Here is a 19,212-nt window from a genome sequence, read left to right as displayed (position 1 = left end):
TTAAAGAGATGACCACTAAGAAAATAACGTCAAACATCATGTATATAGTACGAAAATAATAATCTTGTGTTAGGTTTTCAACAATGTTATAATGATGATGTCATTAGAACACATCACATTTACTTTCAAAACGTGACTCCAGACATGCTAATGAGAATAATTCATTAGTTAGCTTCCCTTGAAGTAACTTTTAAAATCCACCACTCACAGATTGATAAGAGTTTTTAGAAACAAGTGTCAAAAGTGCTATCTTAAGTCTTTTATCTTGATAAATTAAGTTCTCTTAACATTATGTAACAAAGCATGATTATCTTGACAATCAACTATGAATGTAAAAATGCCCTATAGTAAGTTGCGTGACAGCTCTATTGATAGAAAATGTTCCTAAACTCTTATTGGGATTTCAATTATCACAAATGTGGATACATTGTGTTTCATTTTTTCATACCAAGACCTTTTCATATGGAGGAAATTTCTGAATATTCCCAGTGGGAGAAAATTGATGGATAAATAGTAGAGAAACTTTCTCCTTATAAGCGGCCCAGAAATGCTCTCACTGCTTACCTGTTTGATGCCACCAACAACATTTTTCCTTTCTTAATGACTTGCACTTCTAATGGGTATTTTGTCATAAATTTTAATGTCTTGTGGCAATCTGTACTACAGAAGGATTATTTTTGTTAGCAATCTAACTGTTTTTTGGACCAAATTTAAGAACAAAGAAATAAACAATGGCTGCCATTGCAGATCCAACAACAAGTCTTGTTAGCCATATATCTTGATTGTGATGTCTGGGATCAATAATGGCCAGCTGAAATAAAAATGGTTTTATATTTAATCCAGTTGCTAACACAATTACAAATTGCTTGGATGAACAAAACCTTCATAAAATACATTTAAGTAAAGAAAGTTATTGTGTAATTTTAGATTCATATCCAATTTCATCTTCAAGGGCAGCTTCTTAAATGTTGTGAAAAAGTTACTGTGAATCATAAACAAAGTAATTAAATTCATGAAATCAATAAACATCACATTTTGCAACAAACAAACAAAATCTGGTTGTAACTATAATAGAAAACCAGCATCGAAAGAACACATACTGTGTAAATGAAATGATATAAATGTTACCATACAAGTTTTAATATTTAGCTAATTAGTTAGTTTAGTTAGTAGCTTGGTTAGTAACAAGCCTCTCTGAAAAAAAACTCAGGCTATAAAAAGCTGTTTGGCAGCGTGGGCTATTAGCCCTTGCAGAACTGTGGTTAATTTTTTACATTTGAGTATTTGAGTACAAAGGCAAAAATACATTACTTTGCAAATTCCTTAAACATTATTCACCTTAAGAAGGCCTATTTGTGTGTATTACAACCTTTAAATTTTTTATTTCCACTCCTTAAGATGAGACAAGAGAGGAAAAAACTTTTTGGAATATAGCAAAGCTTTGTTAGGTTTTGCCGCTGAAATGAGGCTTTTTGGAGAATGCCTAGTTTATATGTCATGAATTGAAAATAAATTGTTTTGCATTTGACAGCATGTTGTAATATTACTTTAATTATTTGTAACATTAATCACACTATTTGTTATTCCTTTCGTGTGAACACATTTCCTATTCCATTGCATATTATCAGATAATACAATAGTTTAACACCTTGATATTTAGCGGTAGGTAGTACAAACACTAGGAAGCTAAACTGCGCGGGTTAAATGAGAATGTTGATTTGAAAAACTGTGCAGGTGGGAAAAAGCCCTCACAAATTCATCTTGAGCATGGCTTGCGCAGGCTATAGTTAGAAAATTAGTTAGACATGGTTAGTTAGTTCATAAAAGCAAAAGTAAACAGACTAAAAAGTGCACCAAATTAAAATAGGCGATGGTGGTGTCAGATGGTATGGATGTGGAATTATTAATTTATAATGCATACTTAATTAATCCTGAAGTTTTGGCAATTTTGAGCCCAATTTCAATAAAATAAGTTTTTACATGATTAGACACAAATGTTAGCATGAAATACATACCCAACCACCCTGTGCTCTTATCCAATTTCCAATTTGTCCCTTGATAATGAAGGTAACAACGAAGTTAACAATCTTCTTTAAGAAATTCCGTATTCCTCCCATTCCTTTCTTTATTACAGATACTGCTATTTCGTATCCAAATAAGAGTAATGCTACAATCCTTCCCCAATTTATGGTATCTTGAAAGAGTCTCTGTGCTATCTTAGCAAATGTACTATAAGCTGTATCTGGGGTAAGTCGAAGACTAACTGCCATCTCAACAAACTCATGATGGTACTTCTTATTAAGTTTGTCTGCCATGCCAACCAGCACCTATTGACAAAAGTTAAAACAAAAATCTGTCACTCAACCACCTTCAACAAACACTTAGTCAAACTAGAAAAAATAATGTTGACATTTTATAATTAATTCATAGACTAAAACAGATTATAACCAGGGTCATTACATGGAAAAGGCCACTTAGACTTACATAGCTTCATAGAAAAACAGAAATTTGAACTTCTAATATCCATTCCCTATTGAAAATTTAAGGCTGACTGTTGGACATGGCCTCAGAAACTTGAGTTGTGAGAGGTTGTTAGGGTTATGGTTTTTGGAAAGAGCCAAGCTTCATCAAGGTTGCCAATCTCAGAGGAGATGAGCAGTATGTGTTAACATAATTTGTGTACTGAAAACATTTAACTAAAGGCTGCCAAGCCAGGTGCTTTGAAATTATAACAAAGCAGTTAATAATAACATTGCACCTTATATCTACAGACTGGTTGTTCAGCCTATTTCATCTGAAGCATGTAGAACTTTCCCTATTACCCTAGATACCAGCATTAGAAAATAAGACAATCAGAACTTCAGAAATAAGACAATACAAGGATTTAAAGTCTGGATATCTTTTTAAACTATCAAAGCTTCAAAAATAGCTTGAAGAAGTAACTGATGAGGTATAGTTATTGGTCATGGACATACCCATGATATTGAAAAGTATTAATACACTGGTATTAATTAACTAAACATTACAAAAAGTGATAAACACAAGAACATGCCATAACATAGAGATGGTTACCTTCATTTGAACAGCATAAAATGACTGTATCATAAAGCAGCCTAGCTACAAAGATGCAGGGACCTAGCATAAGATGGTTCCATCAGAAAGGGAAAAACAGTTGATTGCTCACCCTTCCAAGCTTTTGTTCCTCTGTTGATGCCCCCTCATCAGCAGATTCCCGTATTATTTGATTAAAAACTGTTCTTGGGATCTCACCCACGCTCATGTCTCCTTCATTTGCATCTTCTTCTATTTGGCTTGTTAGCCTTTTGTACATAAAATGCTTGAAAATATTTCTGGTCTGCTTTGCAAATTCATCATCATTTGTTTCTTGCCCTGCAGCCATTTGTGGTTCTTCAGTAGGTGTTCTTGCTTCTGCCTTCAAATGTGAGCAATACTTTAGAAGGGATGCAAAACCCAACTTTATGAATTTTACATAAACAAAGGCCAACTAGTGATCAAGGGTCCTTTAAGAATCAAAGCTAGGTTCCCCTTCAGCTGACATTTAACAACTTGCTTTAAATGTAATGCATGCTTAAGGTTGGCATTTAAATGGTAGACAACAAACCATTAAGAATGGAATACAACAAAACATTATCTGAAATGAAAACAAATATTGAACAATAAATATGAATTTCATATGTTGTCTTGACATTACATGAGATTGACCAATATGGGCACTAAAAGTCACTGTGACAAATTTTTGCCCCTTGACCAAAGGGTTGCCTTGGGCTCCTTCTTGTTCAATAGAAAAAAGTGCCATCCTGAAAAGATAGTCTTGGCTCATAGTGAATCTTAAATATGTTTTTATAAGCTTTGAAAAAGAAGGAAAGGCACACAAATGACACAGAAGCTCCTCCAAGCATGGGAATTCTACAAAACACTTAGAAATGCAGAAACTAAGATTTTGCATTTTGCTAGTTTTTGTCAAAAAATTGTCTGCATGCAAATACAAATCTTCTAGAAAACTAGGTTCTATATCTGACATATATAAATTAGAAGAACCCAGATAATAGAACAGAAAGCATGAAATATTTTCCTTGGTAACTGATAATCTCTCCAAGTGTCAGATTTTCCATTATCCTAATTTGGGCTTAAGCACAAGACCCTGTTGGCAATCTTCCTTCTAAAACGTTTGCAAAATCTTGTTTAGATGCATTAAAATATATTTCTATCAATGAAATTAGCTTTGGGTCATATTATTGACCTAAAATGAGATTGATCTACTTAATTTCCTCAGACATAACAAATTTAAAAGCTGCTCTAAATTGGTAACCTTACTTTTTAAATATGAAATTTATTCTTTGCTCCCCATATCTCTATATTTTGCATGCGTTTTCTGTTCTTTATGTGTGTTAATGTTGATGCAGCACTTGTATAGGCACATAGACTTCTTGTGGTCAATACAAATTCATTTAATCTCATTTGAAAACTCCAAGGTTAAATATTCATCTATGATCTATTCAGCACATACAGTCTGCTTTCAAATTCCAAAAAAATTATCCAAATCTTAGCCTGCGTTTTTCAAAATTTGTTCAAATTGAAGGTAATGATGTATCAGGCTATCTCCTTTCAGGATCTAAGTAAGGGGTCTCATTACTTGAAACACAGTACCTCATTTGTCCCTAAATCCAGGCCTGTTAATTCCACTTAAAAGAAAGAACGTTTGGCAAAATGATATAATCAGCTGGACAAATAGCTTAAACCAGCCGTTAAAGAAAGTCAAAAACTTGCTCCCATAAAGACCCTAGCTACAAAGACGCGAGGGCCTAGCTTTTAGGCCTATCGGCCGCACCTGAGAAGGAAATACCGTTGATTGCTTACCCTTCCAAGCTTTTGCTCCTCTGTCAATGCACGCTTGTCGGAAAATTCATGTACAATTTGGCTAGGAACGGATTTTGGAATCTCACTGACGCTCGTGTCTTCCTTGTTTGCTTCTTCTTTTGAATCGCTCCCTACTCTTTCATACAAAAACTGCTTGAAAACTTCTCCACCTTGCTTCGAACATTCGCCGTCTTTTTCCACTTGCTTTTCCACCAATCCTGATGTCTTACTACGTACCCTTGCTTCTGCCATATTTCGTTCAGGTGGTTATATATCTTTGCCAAAATAAATGTCAAAAATAGATCAGAAACATTTCAGCCCACTCGCTGCCTTCTCCAACCATCCGTTTGTTTCAGACAACAGCTAGACAGGAAGCCTGGGGATGAGTGATGAGTAATGACGCAGTTAGCTCGGAATCGAAACCTAGTACTCTGCCCAATATTCCCAAATAATATAGAAATATTAGGTGCAAGATTATTGATGCTTCAAATACCGAGTTCAAGCGATGGCCATGAATAAAGAGGAAGTGAAACTGACTTGGTCTTCAAAATAATGCACTCTCAGATAAGCATGTATGCCGACGATCATCAGATCTATTATTTCGGAGACAACGGTAATGAAGTCGAGATGCGTTTGAATGAAGACATCAAGACAGCCTCACAATGGTACAAGGACAATAATCTGAAAGCAAACAAAAACAAATACCAAGCGATGGTGATTCAAATAGCAAGAAAAGCAATATAAAGATAATAAGTGATGGCTGATGAAAACAATGAAGCAGAACAAACAAGATGTCTTAAGCTGCTTGGTGTTGAGGTTGACGATGAGCAAACTTTTGGCACTCATATCAGCAATTTTTGCAAGAGAGTGAGTCAGAGAATAGGTATCTTATCTAGTTTTCGTAATATAATACCTACCAATGCGAAACTAACAATCTACAAGTCGGCCATTATCCCTCACTTAACATATTGCAGTGCACTTCTGCAAAGTAGCAGATAAAAGAAAGATAGAGAGACTATAAGAGAAAGCCTTTAGAGTTGTTTATAATGATAAGTCTACGCCATATGCTCAACTCCTTATGAAAGCAAACCTGCCATCTCTCCAGAATAGGCGACTTCAGGACATTGTCATACTTATGTATAAAGTAAAAAACGGCATAGCCCCACATTTTAGAAAAGACATGTTTGCAATAAAATAAACTCCTTATGAATTAAAAAACAACAACTTTGTAATTCCAAAATTTTGTACCGTAAAGGAAGGAAAACATTCAGTTAGATACTTTGGCCCATATCTGCGGAGCAAATTAAAGAGAGCCACCAAGGAGGTGCCAACAATAAACTAATTCAAAAGATGTATAAGAAGAATAAACATAGAAACTGTTTTAGATTGCAGATTTTAGTTTAGTCGTACACAGGATTTTTAGAAATTTTTATGTTTTAATAATTATACTGTAATTACATATTTTATGCTCTAATTTAACTTTATATACTTTTTCGTTGTGTTCCCGATTAGCTTGCAAGCTAAATATTTTTTTGACACATTAATAAAGTTTTTGATTGATTGATTGATTGATTGGTTAAACTTTTTCAAATTTTTGCGCTTTAAAGTTTCTTCTAAGACCTTTTTAAACGTCATGTAAAATTAAAGCCACAATTATTGAACATGATTATAGTAACAAGTTCACGAATATTGGCTGAGACTTTCCTTGGCTCTAAATCGACTCTGTTAATAGACTAGATCCATTTTTCGGTCTTCCCTAGAATGTCAAATTTTCAAAGTTTTTCTTGTCGCTAACCATGGTTGCGGCTTTGACCAAACTTTGGAACAATGCTTCTTTTTGCAAGTTCTAACCACTCTAGACTTACCAGCCCCCCTTCAATTGTGACTCCCCTGATGATTATTGAAGTGCTGCAGTAACGGCACCACGGGGAGAACTGGGGAGGACATATTTGATAAGAAAGTGTTGGGGGAGTGGTAACATCTTCAGCAGGGCCCGCACCACGAATTTGAAAGTGGGGGACCAAGGCTAAAAAAGTAGGGGGTTAAGCCCTATTACCTCTTATACTACAGCTTTAAAACTACTGGCTTCGCAAGTGGGGGCCATGTCTACCCCGCCTCTCCCCCGGTGGCGCCGGCTGTTTTTGCAACGTATTTTTGTGGTGTGATCCTATGATTTTGGCCTTGCCTTTCAGCAACCAAAAATTGGTCATTGGCATTCCCAATGACCAATTTGAGGATTTGCGAAGAGCAAAAATCATTTTATCATGATCATTTGGGGCCAATACGCTATTTGCTACTTCATCAGTATGCGTCAAATCAACTTCAGTTTCTTTCTCTGCAATTTGAAGAAAGCAAAACTTGTTGAATGGAGTATTATTTATTTCTGAAAACTTTTAATAGTCCCTTGTAGAATTTATGTGTTGATGCTCAGCAATTTCTTTCACATTTCTTTCTAATTTTTATGAATTATAAGCTTGACATTCTAGACTAGGGGGTCATCAATAGAAAAAGTTACCGACGAAGACATAGATAGAGAAGAATTTAGGTGCTATTTCACCTACTGATAGATAATTACGCCAACAAACAAAGGTTTTTATAAACAATCTGAAGATTTACCGACGAATTCACGAAGTATTGGGGGTTACACCCCCTACACCCCCCGCTAGCAATGCCCCTGATTATGCTCTCTGACTATGTTTCTTATCAGAGCTTAACTAAGAAGATGTGGCAAGCGATTCACATCTCAACTAGCAAAAACAAAACAAAAAGATCTTAGAAAGCATTTAGCACAACAAGTTTATTAAAAATATATTTTATAGGTATTTAAGTAGTTTATTTGTTTGTTTCGCAGACTTGACATACTCTATTTAACTAACCATGTCAGATTTCACCAGAAAACAAAGTTTCAGTTGTACAACTTGCCTAGTCATTAAGTTTTAGTGCGATAACTAGCAGTAGACTAGGTATAAATACCTCAGTCTAAATAAAGACTTTGGTGAAGTTTTAAATCTAGGTCTACATTTAGCACTTCAGATTACGCCAGGAAGCCAAGTTTCAGTTATACAATTTGCATAGTTAGAAAGTTATTGTGTGAGACCCAATATGGGATTGGGTACAAGAACCATAGTTTAAAAATTGCTTTTGTGGAATTTTTAAAGCTGTTTTGCATCTCTTTTTATCCAGCACGTCAAATAACGCCAGAAAAAGTTTTAGCGTTTTAACTTGCAAAGTTAAGAACATTGTAGCACTATACCTAAAAGAGGACTGGGTAACAGTACCCCAGTCCAAAAATAGCTTTTGGGGGCATTTTTAAGCTTGATATGAATTTCATTTTATTCAGCATATCGGATTGTGTACTTGTGCCTAACTTTATGCTATTATCGTAACATGCACAGTTCTACTGCTATGCGTCTGCACTATCAGGAAACTTCAGAAAGCAAGTTGATTGACAAAACGAAAAGTTTCCAAAGCCATAACTTTTTGCTTATAGGTCAGATCACATTGCTCTTTTGAGATCTTTAGCTCAGTTTTGCACGTTCTTTCCGATAGTATCATCAGATTTGCCAGAATGTTCCCAGGGCTTGAAATGATCAGTGGCTTTTACTCTTATGATTTACACTTTAAAAACTTCGGTTACCCAGTTTGCTAGATTGTTATGTAAAATTCCCTGTCTACAAGATAAATGAAGAAAACTACTCTTCCGGTGCCTTCGCAATTTCAACCTTTTTTGTGATTGTAATAAACAAAAAGACTCATCTTAGCTCAAAAACTACAACAATGTCCCCTTAGACTTCTCATATCAGTAACTATCGAAATAACAAATGCACTAAAACCTACGATTTGCGCAATTCAAACAATCAACAACTAAACGGTAGCACATGGGTGTGTAAAAATGTTGATTATAAATTACTTGCGTGACTGTTAACGTAAGCTTTACAGTTAATACATTAACATAACTGCTTCAACGCCTGAAGTGGGTGGCAACGTATATATTCAACAAAACAGCTGATTATGCAGCCCATACACACTGGTAAGCGGGCCAAGGGGCAGCTGTCACCCAAACAATCACCAACCTTTTGTTTTCCATACACTTACATCACAATTATTTTAATTTGTCTGCAAAATTACCTTTGATTTCAGTTGATTGAAAACAACTGCACCCTCAATCTTCTAATCTTGCCTATAGCCCTGCTATGCTTCTTAACATTGCGAAATGTACCAAAGTTCAGGCCCGTAGCCAAAGGGGCGCATGGGGTGGCAATGCTACCCCTGGAGCAAGAGAATTGTTTATTTGCATCTCTTATTATCCATATATTACCCATATATTATGTTTATTGGAGCCTCTTAAGATGGTGCCTGACGCTCAAAACATTTTTCGCTGCTAAGTAAAACTCAAAAAAGACTCGCTGAAACGTCTGGGGATCTTGCAACAGGTCTGGGGATCTGCCACCCCTACTCCACAGGCCTAGCTACGGGCTTGCCAAAGTTATAACATACTAAAAAATACTACAACATTACGACGTAAATACCACGACATTCAAACCAAGTTTCGATTAACGCCCAGCACCAATCGCATATAAAATCGTTGGGTTTGTTGTAAAATTAAATTGAACACACGCTTCCAAGTAGTAGCATGGGCAGAAGAGGTGCATGGGTTTGGGGAGCTCAGAAAGCGCTCTATCATTGCCAATTTCTTGCCATGCATGGGATGCCTATATTCTCGTGCTCATCAAAAGCTATAACAAGCATGCTTAACTTTTTTACAAAAGCAGTGCAAAAAAGTCTAGTACAACACTTTTCAAATTCCCATCTCCGAGGGGCTGGGGGGAACAACCCTGTTTGCGGTACTGCAATGGTCAACAGGTGCTGAGCCGTTTACAAACAAACGAAAATCCTGATTCAATTGCAAGGTAAAGTCTTAAATGACTAAAAGGCTAACTTCAATGCCTGCTTTTAAAGATTCCATTACAAATTAAATGCAGTTAGAACCGAACAATGTATCATACAGCTCTTTAACATAAAAAATACTTAAGCCTGAATCCCAAATTAGAATCAAATCAACTCAGCTGAACCATTCCCAGTGTTATGTCGAAACGACAAAACAATATCAAAGGGTCAATTAAATAGAAGATCGACAAAAATACCTGGAAGAAAAGAAGCTAAAGACAAAGCAGTTAATGCAAAATATCCCAAGAATACCTTGCATGGCTCAAACTTGTTTCAATATATCGAGTTACGATTATGCCAAACAACCGTAGAGAGGGGAGAAGAAGCTCCACATCCATTTTGTAATTATTGAAGGGGCTCGACCCAAAGCACCCGCCCAAGTATTGTATGCATGGTTCTACTTAGTCGATACAAGGTGCGATTGAGTAAGAAACTACACATCTAAGTAGAAATATTGAACTGTAACTGAAAGTACGTGTAACCAACATGAGTGTCTACCCAACGCTGTGAGAAGTCTCTCTTGCCTAAAAAACTTGCCTAAAAAAACCATTTTACAATAGATATAGTGAAAACATGAACTTAATTCTAAGAACACGATATCAAACGTCAGTGACGCAATGAACTGGTACATCTGATACTGTGGAAGATATTAATACATCTTTTATATGGGAAGATATAAAATAATGGTACATCTATTACTGTGGTGAAACTGGAAAGAATTGTAATTGTATTGCCATTATGATTATTTGTCGACGAAATATACTTAAAGAATATAAACTACTAATTTAGACGTTAAATCATTATGACAATTACTGCATCATACCATATCAAGTGGCGAAGAACATTACAAGCGATGGTCCATTAAAAAGCCAAAAAGTTACGTCACACTCTTCAACTCCATTACTGTTCTTAAATATCATGCTGAAGATACTGACCTGAGCGTTACGAAAGAAATTAAGATTTAAACAATCCTGTCCGATAGAGGCATAATTTAAAGAGGCTCCGGTTGAAGCTTCTCGTGGCTAACAATGAAAAGGTTAATCAGATAGGGCATTTCATAGCTTTGTAGTACAGCAATTAAATAAAATAAAACTCATTTCTGAGCATTTATTTAGTCGATGGTAAAACCTCTTCTGACCATCTTCTAGAAGGACTGGTAATGAAAAATAGGTCCCACTATCAATAAGTCTATATTATATACTCGTTTGTGCATAAAATGATTTCGGTAACATTTGTAAGTGGGAATTGCACATGATATATTGGCAGCAAATTAAAATTATGCCATGATTCGGCACCAAGTGATCTAGCAATACTCGCTACACAGTGCATAGTGAGATATCACTCAAAAGCGACATTACCAGTTACGATATTTTGGCGATGCAGTTTACTTGCTTCGACATGCGAAAGGTATCTCCTGTGCAAGATATCATGACCTAGCAGACTACGCCCAATCTTCAAGGGTTACCTCATCGATGATTGGACATATTCCCAGGGGAAATCCCCTTGATAGTGTTATTCCCCATGATTTGCAGACAACACCAAAACAAATAAAAAATATCCTAGGAGACAACTTGAATACTCGATTTATTCTCATTTAAAAAAGGAAATGCCTTTGCTAAATATTTTGATGGGAATACAATCACAAGACCGGTTAATCAAGTCGGTTATTTAAGTAAAGGAAATAATGAAATTTTAAGAAAACTAACCAATATGAATGGTTTTGTCGCTTCAGGCCTAATGGGGCAATGTGTAAGGTTACTAAAGAGGGCAAAGACATCCCTAAATCGCGTATTCAAGTTGTCCCCTAGGGATAAGTTGCCATGGTTATTTGCAAGATAGCATAAGTAATGCGCCAATTCCGAGGCCAGCCAGGGTTGACAAAACGAGACCATGCTTTGAAGCTTCGTTCGACGCATCTCTTTTCTTGAAGAATTCAACAAATCCATCCTACAAAAGAATGAAACATCGGTTAATCAAACAGCCCTGCAGAGAAACTCAACAGCAACCCTAGTATTAAGTGTTTTCCACAAGGAAAGATGAAGGAACGTTTCCAGGCATCTGAAGAGTTTTACCCCGTAGGCGAATCGTGTATGGTCAATACTATTCATGAGCGCACAAGGGAAGTGCCTGCTAAAGAAGGCACTTGCCTGCTCTAAAGCAAAATCAGGCAGGATGCCTCCTTTCCTCATTGCTTTTAGCGTACACTTCAAGCAAGTAATTCAAACAGCATTTCGATATGAATTTGGGAGGGAAGAGGGGAGAGGGGGAAGAGGGAAGCAGATTTAATATCTCCCTTAAAGGGTGGAGAACAAATGTGGAGATGAGCAGGGCATTCTAATGAAATGGGGAGGCTGAACGGCCATTTGTATCATAACAGTAAAGCGACTTTGCTCACTATGCAACGCTAGAATTTTCGTGTATTTTTAGTGAAAACTGAAACTGTGGATTCCACACAGCCAGGTACACTGACAAGCAAAGATCTGCACGCGACTAGTCAAAATCATAAACAGAACATAATAAGCAAACCATCCGGGATCAGTTTGCCAACTGTTTCTAGTTCAGGCTTGCCTTTATATTCAAAATAAACACAATTTTATTCAAGCATGGATCCCAAATAATGAATAACACAATGTAATGTAGAAATCAATAAAACTGCTTCTGGAGGGCCCTGGTAACAAGCTATTTATCACACACGGGGTGAATGTAGAACGAATAGGCAACATAACCCACCCTTGTCCTTCGAATATCTCGATACACATTGCAGTGTCGCTTGTTTCTTATTTTATTATATCAATTTCTCTTGAAGCAGTTGCTGGAGTCTGTAGAACAGCACTAAACATATATATCTAGCTAAGTGCTTATGCCTTTAACATGGCGGTTTCCAAAAGCGGTGAAATCCATAGCAGTATTGACTTGACAGTCTTTACTTCATCTCAGTCCTACTGAGTTTGTGACTACTGTGGACGAGGGCAAGTCAAACGGTTTAGTGTTGGAAATAATACTTGGACTCCCATATCACCACAAAAGCGTAATCTTACTCTATGAGGTGTATTGTGGCACAACTTCCACTTTTAAACCAGAAAAACTTATAATTGTATTTTTGTATCACCTCCAGCACCTTAGTATCATGTTAGCAGGACTATTGCAATACTGTGCAATATTTAATAAAAATAATCCAGGGACTTACCAACAAGTGGTATAAGGGCCAATGAAAAATCCCTTAGGGCTACTAAGACTTTGATTGTGATCGCCCCACCCTCTCCCCAAAGTTGAACCGTTAAGAATACAGTAAAACCTCGCGGAAAATAAATAAACTTTCTATCAATAAAACTTTTCTTGTGAATCACTTGGCTCTGAATTTTCTGATTTGCGCTCCGATTTGGCAGGCTCAACCTAGCCCCCTCCCCCTTGTCGCAAGGTCAAACCCTTCCGTCACTAATCTTTTGCGCCACCACTGAGCTAGGGTAATAACTCCATGACTCAAAGAACTCCCGAAACCCAATCATTATTATTATGGATGTTCTTTTAACGACTAGAGTTGTTTCACTCATTCGGTGATTTTCGCTCGTTCGTCTCGTTCCGCCCATGGCCTGCGCATGCTCTCGAAGGCCCTCGACAGTGAAACCAACGACGATAAAAACAGTATTTGTTTAATGCTTGGTATGCCGGGATCAAATTAACTCTTGGCTCAGGCAAGCAAGAAAACACACCTCTCCTTGCTATGGAAGCCCTAGGGTCTACCTTGGAGAAAAATGATGGGTTGAGCCTGCCAGAAAACGTTTAATGACCCTGTCCTGAAATTAAATTCCAAAAAACAAGGTACCTGTCCTGAAATTCTGAAAACATGATACCTGTCCTGAAATTTTGAAAACATGATACCTGAAATAATTATATCTTCAATTTTCCTGTGTCTACTTTGCAGTTAGGGGGTCTGGAACACAGGCTGTTTTCAACCGGCATAACTGTGCTGGAAAAAGGGGAAAACGGTATAATCTTGTTCAGAATTTCAGCCAAAAATGAGGCAAATCTTCGGGTAGGCAGTGAACCGGTAAGGAAACCTTTCGGGGACACACAGATGTGAACAACTCGTCCAGCCTTAGAAGTGGCCATCAATGGGACAATCATCTAGGTTACACCTAGGCTTTAACCCCGTTACGGTCAAATTTGGTTCTAGGGGTCACATGTTGCACAACTTGATGCCGTTTCACGGCAGTCTCCTCTTATGGGTTTCTTCTTTGAAGATTACAATACAATGGGAGCCCTCTCGAAGAAAGGGGCAATTTTTTGCACTTACATGGGCAGTTCAGCCTCCCTGAGCGCCCCCTGAGAGCCCCCACTTTACACCTCTCTACAGCAGGGTCGCGGTGTGGATTTAGTAATTCGGCTTTACGCCCCAATCTGCGGAATGAATTGGCTGGTTACTGCTCAGTTAGTCACAGAATAAGAATTCTTATTATGCGGCCCAGCCTTGTTCGGTATCTTATCATGTGGTTTCCTTGCATGATGTCGGGACTGCATTCCCGATTCTCGTGATGTGAATATGACGCCGTTAGCCATTCTAAGAATGCTAAAGCTATCACGTGCCTACAAAAATTTCCTCGTTCCCAGGCAATTGGGCATTTCGATGACGCATTCGCTATTGTGAAATGGAGATAAACAGCCGCACAATGTAATGCTTTTTCAGGACGTATTCATTTTTCCCACAGGCTAGTTCGAAATTGACATTTTGCGGGCAATGGCAAGGAAAGATTGTTACATATGGGAGGGGGGTGGTGGGATAGTCACTACAACACTAGATAGAATGTGTATATGGATACACATCCATGCTACACAGAGCGCTGTGAAAAGTAGGAGTCTAAAAAAGTGGTGGGGGGGGGGGACTAAAACCGAATAAAAACAGGCTTGACAGGTGGTTCATTTCTTTTCATGTACCCTCAGTCCCTTCTCTGTGGTGCCTGATATCAGTAAATTTGAAGAGTTGATACCTGTGAAAATTTGAAGAGGGAGGTAGTTAAAGTGAGCTTGCATGTCATGGGGAATGCCTTGCAAACTTGGGGGGGGGGGATGAAAAGAAAGTTTTGCTATCAAAAAGTGGAAGGCAATGGACCCTTTGCCTGCTCTAGAAGAGCCTATGGAGAATTATTGAAAACAGTTCTTCAAATGGATTTTAAATGCCTCTCTGCATAATGAAATGAAGTCTCTAATGTGACCATGATGGTTTGTTTTTTAACCCCTTGACTTGAGTAGATTGAAGGGAACCACTGATCTAGAGGAAAGAAAATGCAGATGCTTCAGCAGGTAGAAGGAATACAGGTTGTTTCCAGTAGACTGGATTGGTATTCAACCCAGATTAAATACCAATTCAAATGTAATGCAAGTTATAACAACTACAAGCAGAAAAATGACACCTGTAGCTGATCTATATTAGGAAGCGACAAAAAGCATTCATACATATGGCTTTTAAAATTGCGCCACATGGAGGCCGACAGGGTAAACCTGCCTTGTGAAACAAAGCTCACAAATGTTTAAAACTTCAATTTTCTAAAAATTCACACAGTCAAACAATTCAGAAACCTGTTGTTATCTTTCTCCCACAGCCACCTGTTCATTGGTCATGAAAGGTAATCCTGGGAAATTCTCTTCATCCCATTGCCAGTTATAGATCAAAGTTTTGTTCAAACTGCTACTGCATGGTGGGAACCAAGCTTTTATACTCGCCTAGCATGTTTCCTTAATGATATTAGAACACAGAATTCAGCGCATGGTGAGGAAAATGAGATGAAATATCCAGCCAGTATTTCAGAATATATTTGGGGGAAAGTCCCTAAAATGGATTTTCATCACACTAGTTTCATTCTAACTGAAAAACTGGGTGAACAAAGAATGTCATGAAAATTGTGGTGTCAAGAGAAAACTGAATATTGCTTGCACCATAAGATGCTTAGTGCAAATCTGCAAGAATTCATCAAACTCAAATAAGAAAAGTTGCCAGGGATAACAAAAATGGTATAAACTATAGAGAAGGGGGATAACTTTTGACATACAAAGAGTCTTGGATTTTATGAAGAAATTTTAATTGCTATGAATTGGGAGCAGAATTCCTTTATCTAATATACAGGTGATACAAGGGAAGGGTTAGGGAGCTTTTAGCTATATATTTCATATACTTTATGTCTAACATGTTAGAATAACCTCAATACTTAAACCTCAGTATCCAATGAAATATGTGATAATGTTCTGCTTGTTCAGACTTGCCCTCCTTATTAAACTGTTTTGTGTTACTCCCATTCGATATATTTGCCCATTCATTTCCTTATTTCTTTACACACCAAAAATAATATAAAACTATTTTTAAGACTTGGGGACTTCTAAGTTCAAAACATTCTATTACAAATAGAAATGGGCTTCAATGCCTTGATTCGAGTCCTTGACAAAGCATATATCCATGTTCAGAAATTTATCATTGTTTTTCCTGGTTTTGTGAAGATCTGGCAAAACTTGAGCCTAACTGTACTTACTAGCAGACATTCTAAACCATTTCAAGCAAGAGTCGCAACATCTGTGGTGTCTTATATTCTTTAGGGTCATGCCAAAGGGAGAGCATGACACCATAGCCCTGCTTTTTACTATAAGAAATGTCTGTGATGCAATGAAAGATTACTTTGTTATAAATGCTCATGGGAAAATACTAGAAACGACAAACATCTAGTCAAGTTGCCACAAATGAAAACAGAATTTGGATGCAAAGGTTCTTACTATCAGGCATTTAATGACTTGCCACTAAGTGCCAGAAAGATTGAATCTAGAACTATTTTTAGATGATTTTTAGAAACTCATTTGATGTAAAATTATTCTACCTTTAGATTGGACTGTATTGAACTCTTGTAATCAGTTTTTAGATCTTTTACCATTAATTTATTAAGTATCAGGACCCTGATGATAACAGTATATATTGTACTGATAGGTTATCCTGTTAAAACATTGGATTATTATTATTATTATTATCATTATTTTTCTCTTTACTACGATTGTAACAGTCTTATTTTGTAAAAACAGGCTAGCCAGTTACAAATTACCTTGTAATAGTGAGATTTGTAATTGTAGTTTTAACTGGAATTCAAAATAAAGTTTCCATTATAAGACTTGCAAATAACATTGTAACTTCTCCAAATAATGTAATAAAAAGTTTGGATCTTCTAGTATCAAATTTTAATATGCCCTTCAACACTGCTGAAAAGTAAAATTAGGATCTTAACTACAGGCTACGCCATATTGGTCAGTTTTATACATTCAACTACCTGCAAAGGTACTTGCATTATGAGGGAACTGGTATCCAAACACTTCTAATTAAAAATGCAGTAGATGAAAACTCAAGAAACGGTGTGATTTTCAAATTAGCTTTCCAGATTCCCTGGCATCAAAGGAGATTAAATTGCAAGAAACCATCTCACCAGTAAAATGGGACTATAATTTCAACTCTAAAGTCAAGTACAGGTAGTTTATAAAACTCACCCAAACTGAAGTGGTGGAAATTGTGGGGGTGTTGGGGCAAGTCTCCCCAGGTTTTACTAAATTTTCAGTTAAGACATGATTTTGTCAGTAAATTATATCATTTGTCAGCAAATTAGCTTGTTTTTGTGGGCATTGGCCCCCACTGTAAAACGAATTACTGCCACAGTCCAATTGGTTTTGAGAATTGAGTCCTCTGGGAATTTGGTGAAAATTTGGCAAAGGCTTTTTAAAACAGGGAAAACAGTGTTTCTAGTAGTTTAAAGGACCTTTTTGTAACCAACATAAAGATTTCCTATCAATAAAACTGAACTGATATGTTTTTTTTTTCAAAAAAATATGAATAAACAGCGTTTGGGTATTCTAGGAATTTTAATCATGCGAATTGTTGCCAGAGTGATGCTTAGTATGATCTAGTTTAGGTCACCATAATGCTTACAGCTCTGATGAAAAATAACTCTTTGACACAGTGCTAAATTTTACAATTGTTGAAGAAGTGAAAATGGAATTCTAGCTAAAAGCAAAATTATATATGATATACATATATGAATGACAATAATTTGTGACTTACCCATGACTCGTGAGCTATTAACCAGTTATCCAGTCTTGCTGTCATATATCTCGAAACCCAATTGATAATATTGTCAACGTACTGGGGGCCTAATTCGTCGCGACTGGCACAATAAACTGCTAAATTTGCCCCAAAACAAATAAATGCAACAATTCGCCCCCAGTTTTTTCCAGACTCGAATATCTCATCTGCTATTCCTTGAAAAGTCGGATAGGCCGTGTTGGGAGTTATGCTCAGCTGTGCGCACATATTATCAAAAAGTTCCTTATTACTTGATTCAAGTTCTTCGGCAACTCGCCGCAGAGTTTTGCAAGGCTCAGACAGAGAACTGGGTTCCTGATTGTATCCTGGAATATGGAGATCGTGACATCTTAACTTGTATGCAACATAATCCTTGATTACTGCCGTATGGGGGTTGTCTGAAGATTGTGCGTTTGCCATAAGTCTAAGAGATAATAAAACATGTAATGAATAAAACTGCGAAAATCAATTTTCTTTCACTCCCGCTGTATTAATTGCGATAAAAAATAAAATTTGAGGATTGTGAGAATTTTTTTGATCTTCTTGTCTTTGATCATAGACCAAACGAACGAGTTTAGGATGTGGCAATTTCGGCTTTAAGATTCTTGTTAGCAAAATTTACTTCGTCGATTCCACGTTTAACAGTCAAATTTAAGTACTCGAGTTGCGTTGTAATGATAAACTATCACCTCGACGTTGAACAACGAAGTTGCTGAAGTCACCAAATTCCCTTTCAAAATTCAGCCTTCCTCGTCATATTTTCGACACAAGCTTCCATTCGAATGAAGAATCCTTTTTCGATGCACTATTTTCAGTAAAATGTCGTTATTCTCTGCATGAAATAATAAAATGCAGAATTTTACTTCAGCTCCCTTGGTGCAATGTTGTGAAAAAACTTTCTGCATGGAGAGTGATTTCGAAATACGGGCTTTCCTAGTATAATTGATCGCTATCTCAGGAACCCCCTGGCTGACACGCCCATGAATTTCTACTTGGCTTGGTCCCAAATAATTTCAGTCGAAAACGATGTCTGAAAAGTTACGGTGATCCTCCTTCAAAAGAAAAGCTTTTCGGCTGAATTTCCCTTCCTCGGTTCAAACAGGCCTTCTTCGGTTCACCAACAACAGCAGCAAGACGGCGCGCTGTTTGGGGGCTTGGATCTAGTTTTCAGCATCTATCTGCATCCTGACAACCAAGTCAGCCCGAAGGAAGGGGGCGTTGAATGACGTACTTGATTGCATCGTGATTGAAGTGAAGCATGCTGCTCAATGTGACTCAAGCAAGCT

At 37.1% G+C, this 19,212-nt stretch overlaps 2 protein-coding genes across 4 annotated transcripts; both read right to left on the bottom strand.

Moving 5' to 3' along the window:
* Positions 1-36: 36 nt before the first annotated feature.
* LOC135682638 (bcl-2 homologous antagonist/killer) lies at positions 37-5,425 on the bottom strand. 2 transcript variants are annotated; one of them, XM_089113514.1, is made up of 4 exons: positions 4,879-5,425; positions 3,185-3,451; positions 2,016-2,327; positions 37-811 (listed from the first exon to the last, which is right to left on the bottom strand). In XM_089113514.1, the coding sequence occupies exons 1-4, from the start codon at positions 5,128-5,130 to the stop codon at positions 689-691; spliced, it is 954 nt and encodes a 317-aa protein (XP_088969640.1). In that variant the 5' UTR covers positions 5,131-5,425; the 3' UTR covers positions 37-688. The 2 variants fall into 2 exon arrangements, with proteins under 2 accessions (XP_088969640.1, XP_065053683.1); XM_065197611.2 differs by having other exon boundaries at positions 3,185-3,433; positions 4,879-5,409.
* Positions 5,426-8,658: 3,233 nt separating this feature from the next.
* On the bottom strand, positions 8,659-19,054 carry LOC135682666 (bcl-2-like protein 1). 2 transcript variants are annotated; one of them, XM_065197662.2, is made up of 3 exons: positions 18,616-19,054; positions 17,906-18,350; positions 8,659-11,772 (listed from the first exon to the last, which is right to left on the bottom strand). In XM_065197662.2, the coding sequence occupies exons 2-3, from the start codon at positions 18,344-18,346 to the stop codon at positions 11,650-11,652; spliced, it is 564 nt and encodes a 187-aa protein (XP_065053734.1). In that variant the 5' UTR covers positions 18,347-18,350; positions 18,616-19,054; the 3' UTR covers positions 8,659-11,649. The 2 variants fall into 2 exon arrangements, with proteins under 2 accessions (XP_065053734.1, XP_065053727.1); XM_065197655.2 differs by having other exon boundaries at positions 17,906-19,054.
* Between the last annotated feature and the right edge of the window lie 158 nt (positions 19,055-19,212).

Source organism: Rhopilema esculentum, chromosome 17, assembly GCF_057945365.1.
Source record: "Rhopilema esculentum isolate cy_ngs chromosome 17, ASM5794536v1, whole genome shotgun sequence".
Lineage (NCBI taxonomy): Eukaryota > Metazoa > Cnidaria > Scyphozoa > Rhizostomeae > Rhizostomatidae > Rhopilema > Rhopilema esculentum.
The sequence above is the reverse complement of the archived record's forward strand: the minus strand, read 5'-3'. Positions and strand labels throughout refer to the sequence as shown.

Coding starts and splice junctions, on each gene's coding strand:
- LOC135682638 (XM_089113514.1), bottom strand. CDS start 5,130: ATGGCAGAAGCAAGGGTACGTAGTAAGACATCAGGATTGGTGGAAAAG. Junction 3,452..4,878: donor AGGAGCAAAAGCTTGGAAGG/GTAAGCAATCAA, acceptor TCCCTTCTAAAG/TATTGCTCACATTTGAAGGC. Junction 812..2,015: donor TAAGAGCACAGGGTGGTTGG/GTATGTATTTCA, acceptor TTTTTATTTCAG/CTGGCCATTATTGATCCCAG.
- LOC135682666 (XM_065197655.2), bottom strand. CDS start 18,346: ATGGCAAACGCACAATCTTCAGACAACCCCCATACGGCAGTAATCAAG. Junction 11,773..17,905: donor TAATAGCTCACGAGTCATGG/GTAAGTCACAAA, acceptor ATTCTTTTGTAG/GATGGATTTGTTGAATTCTT.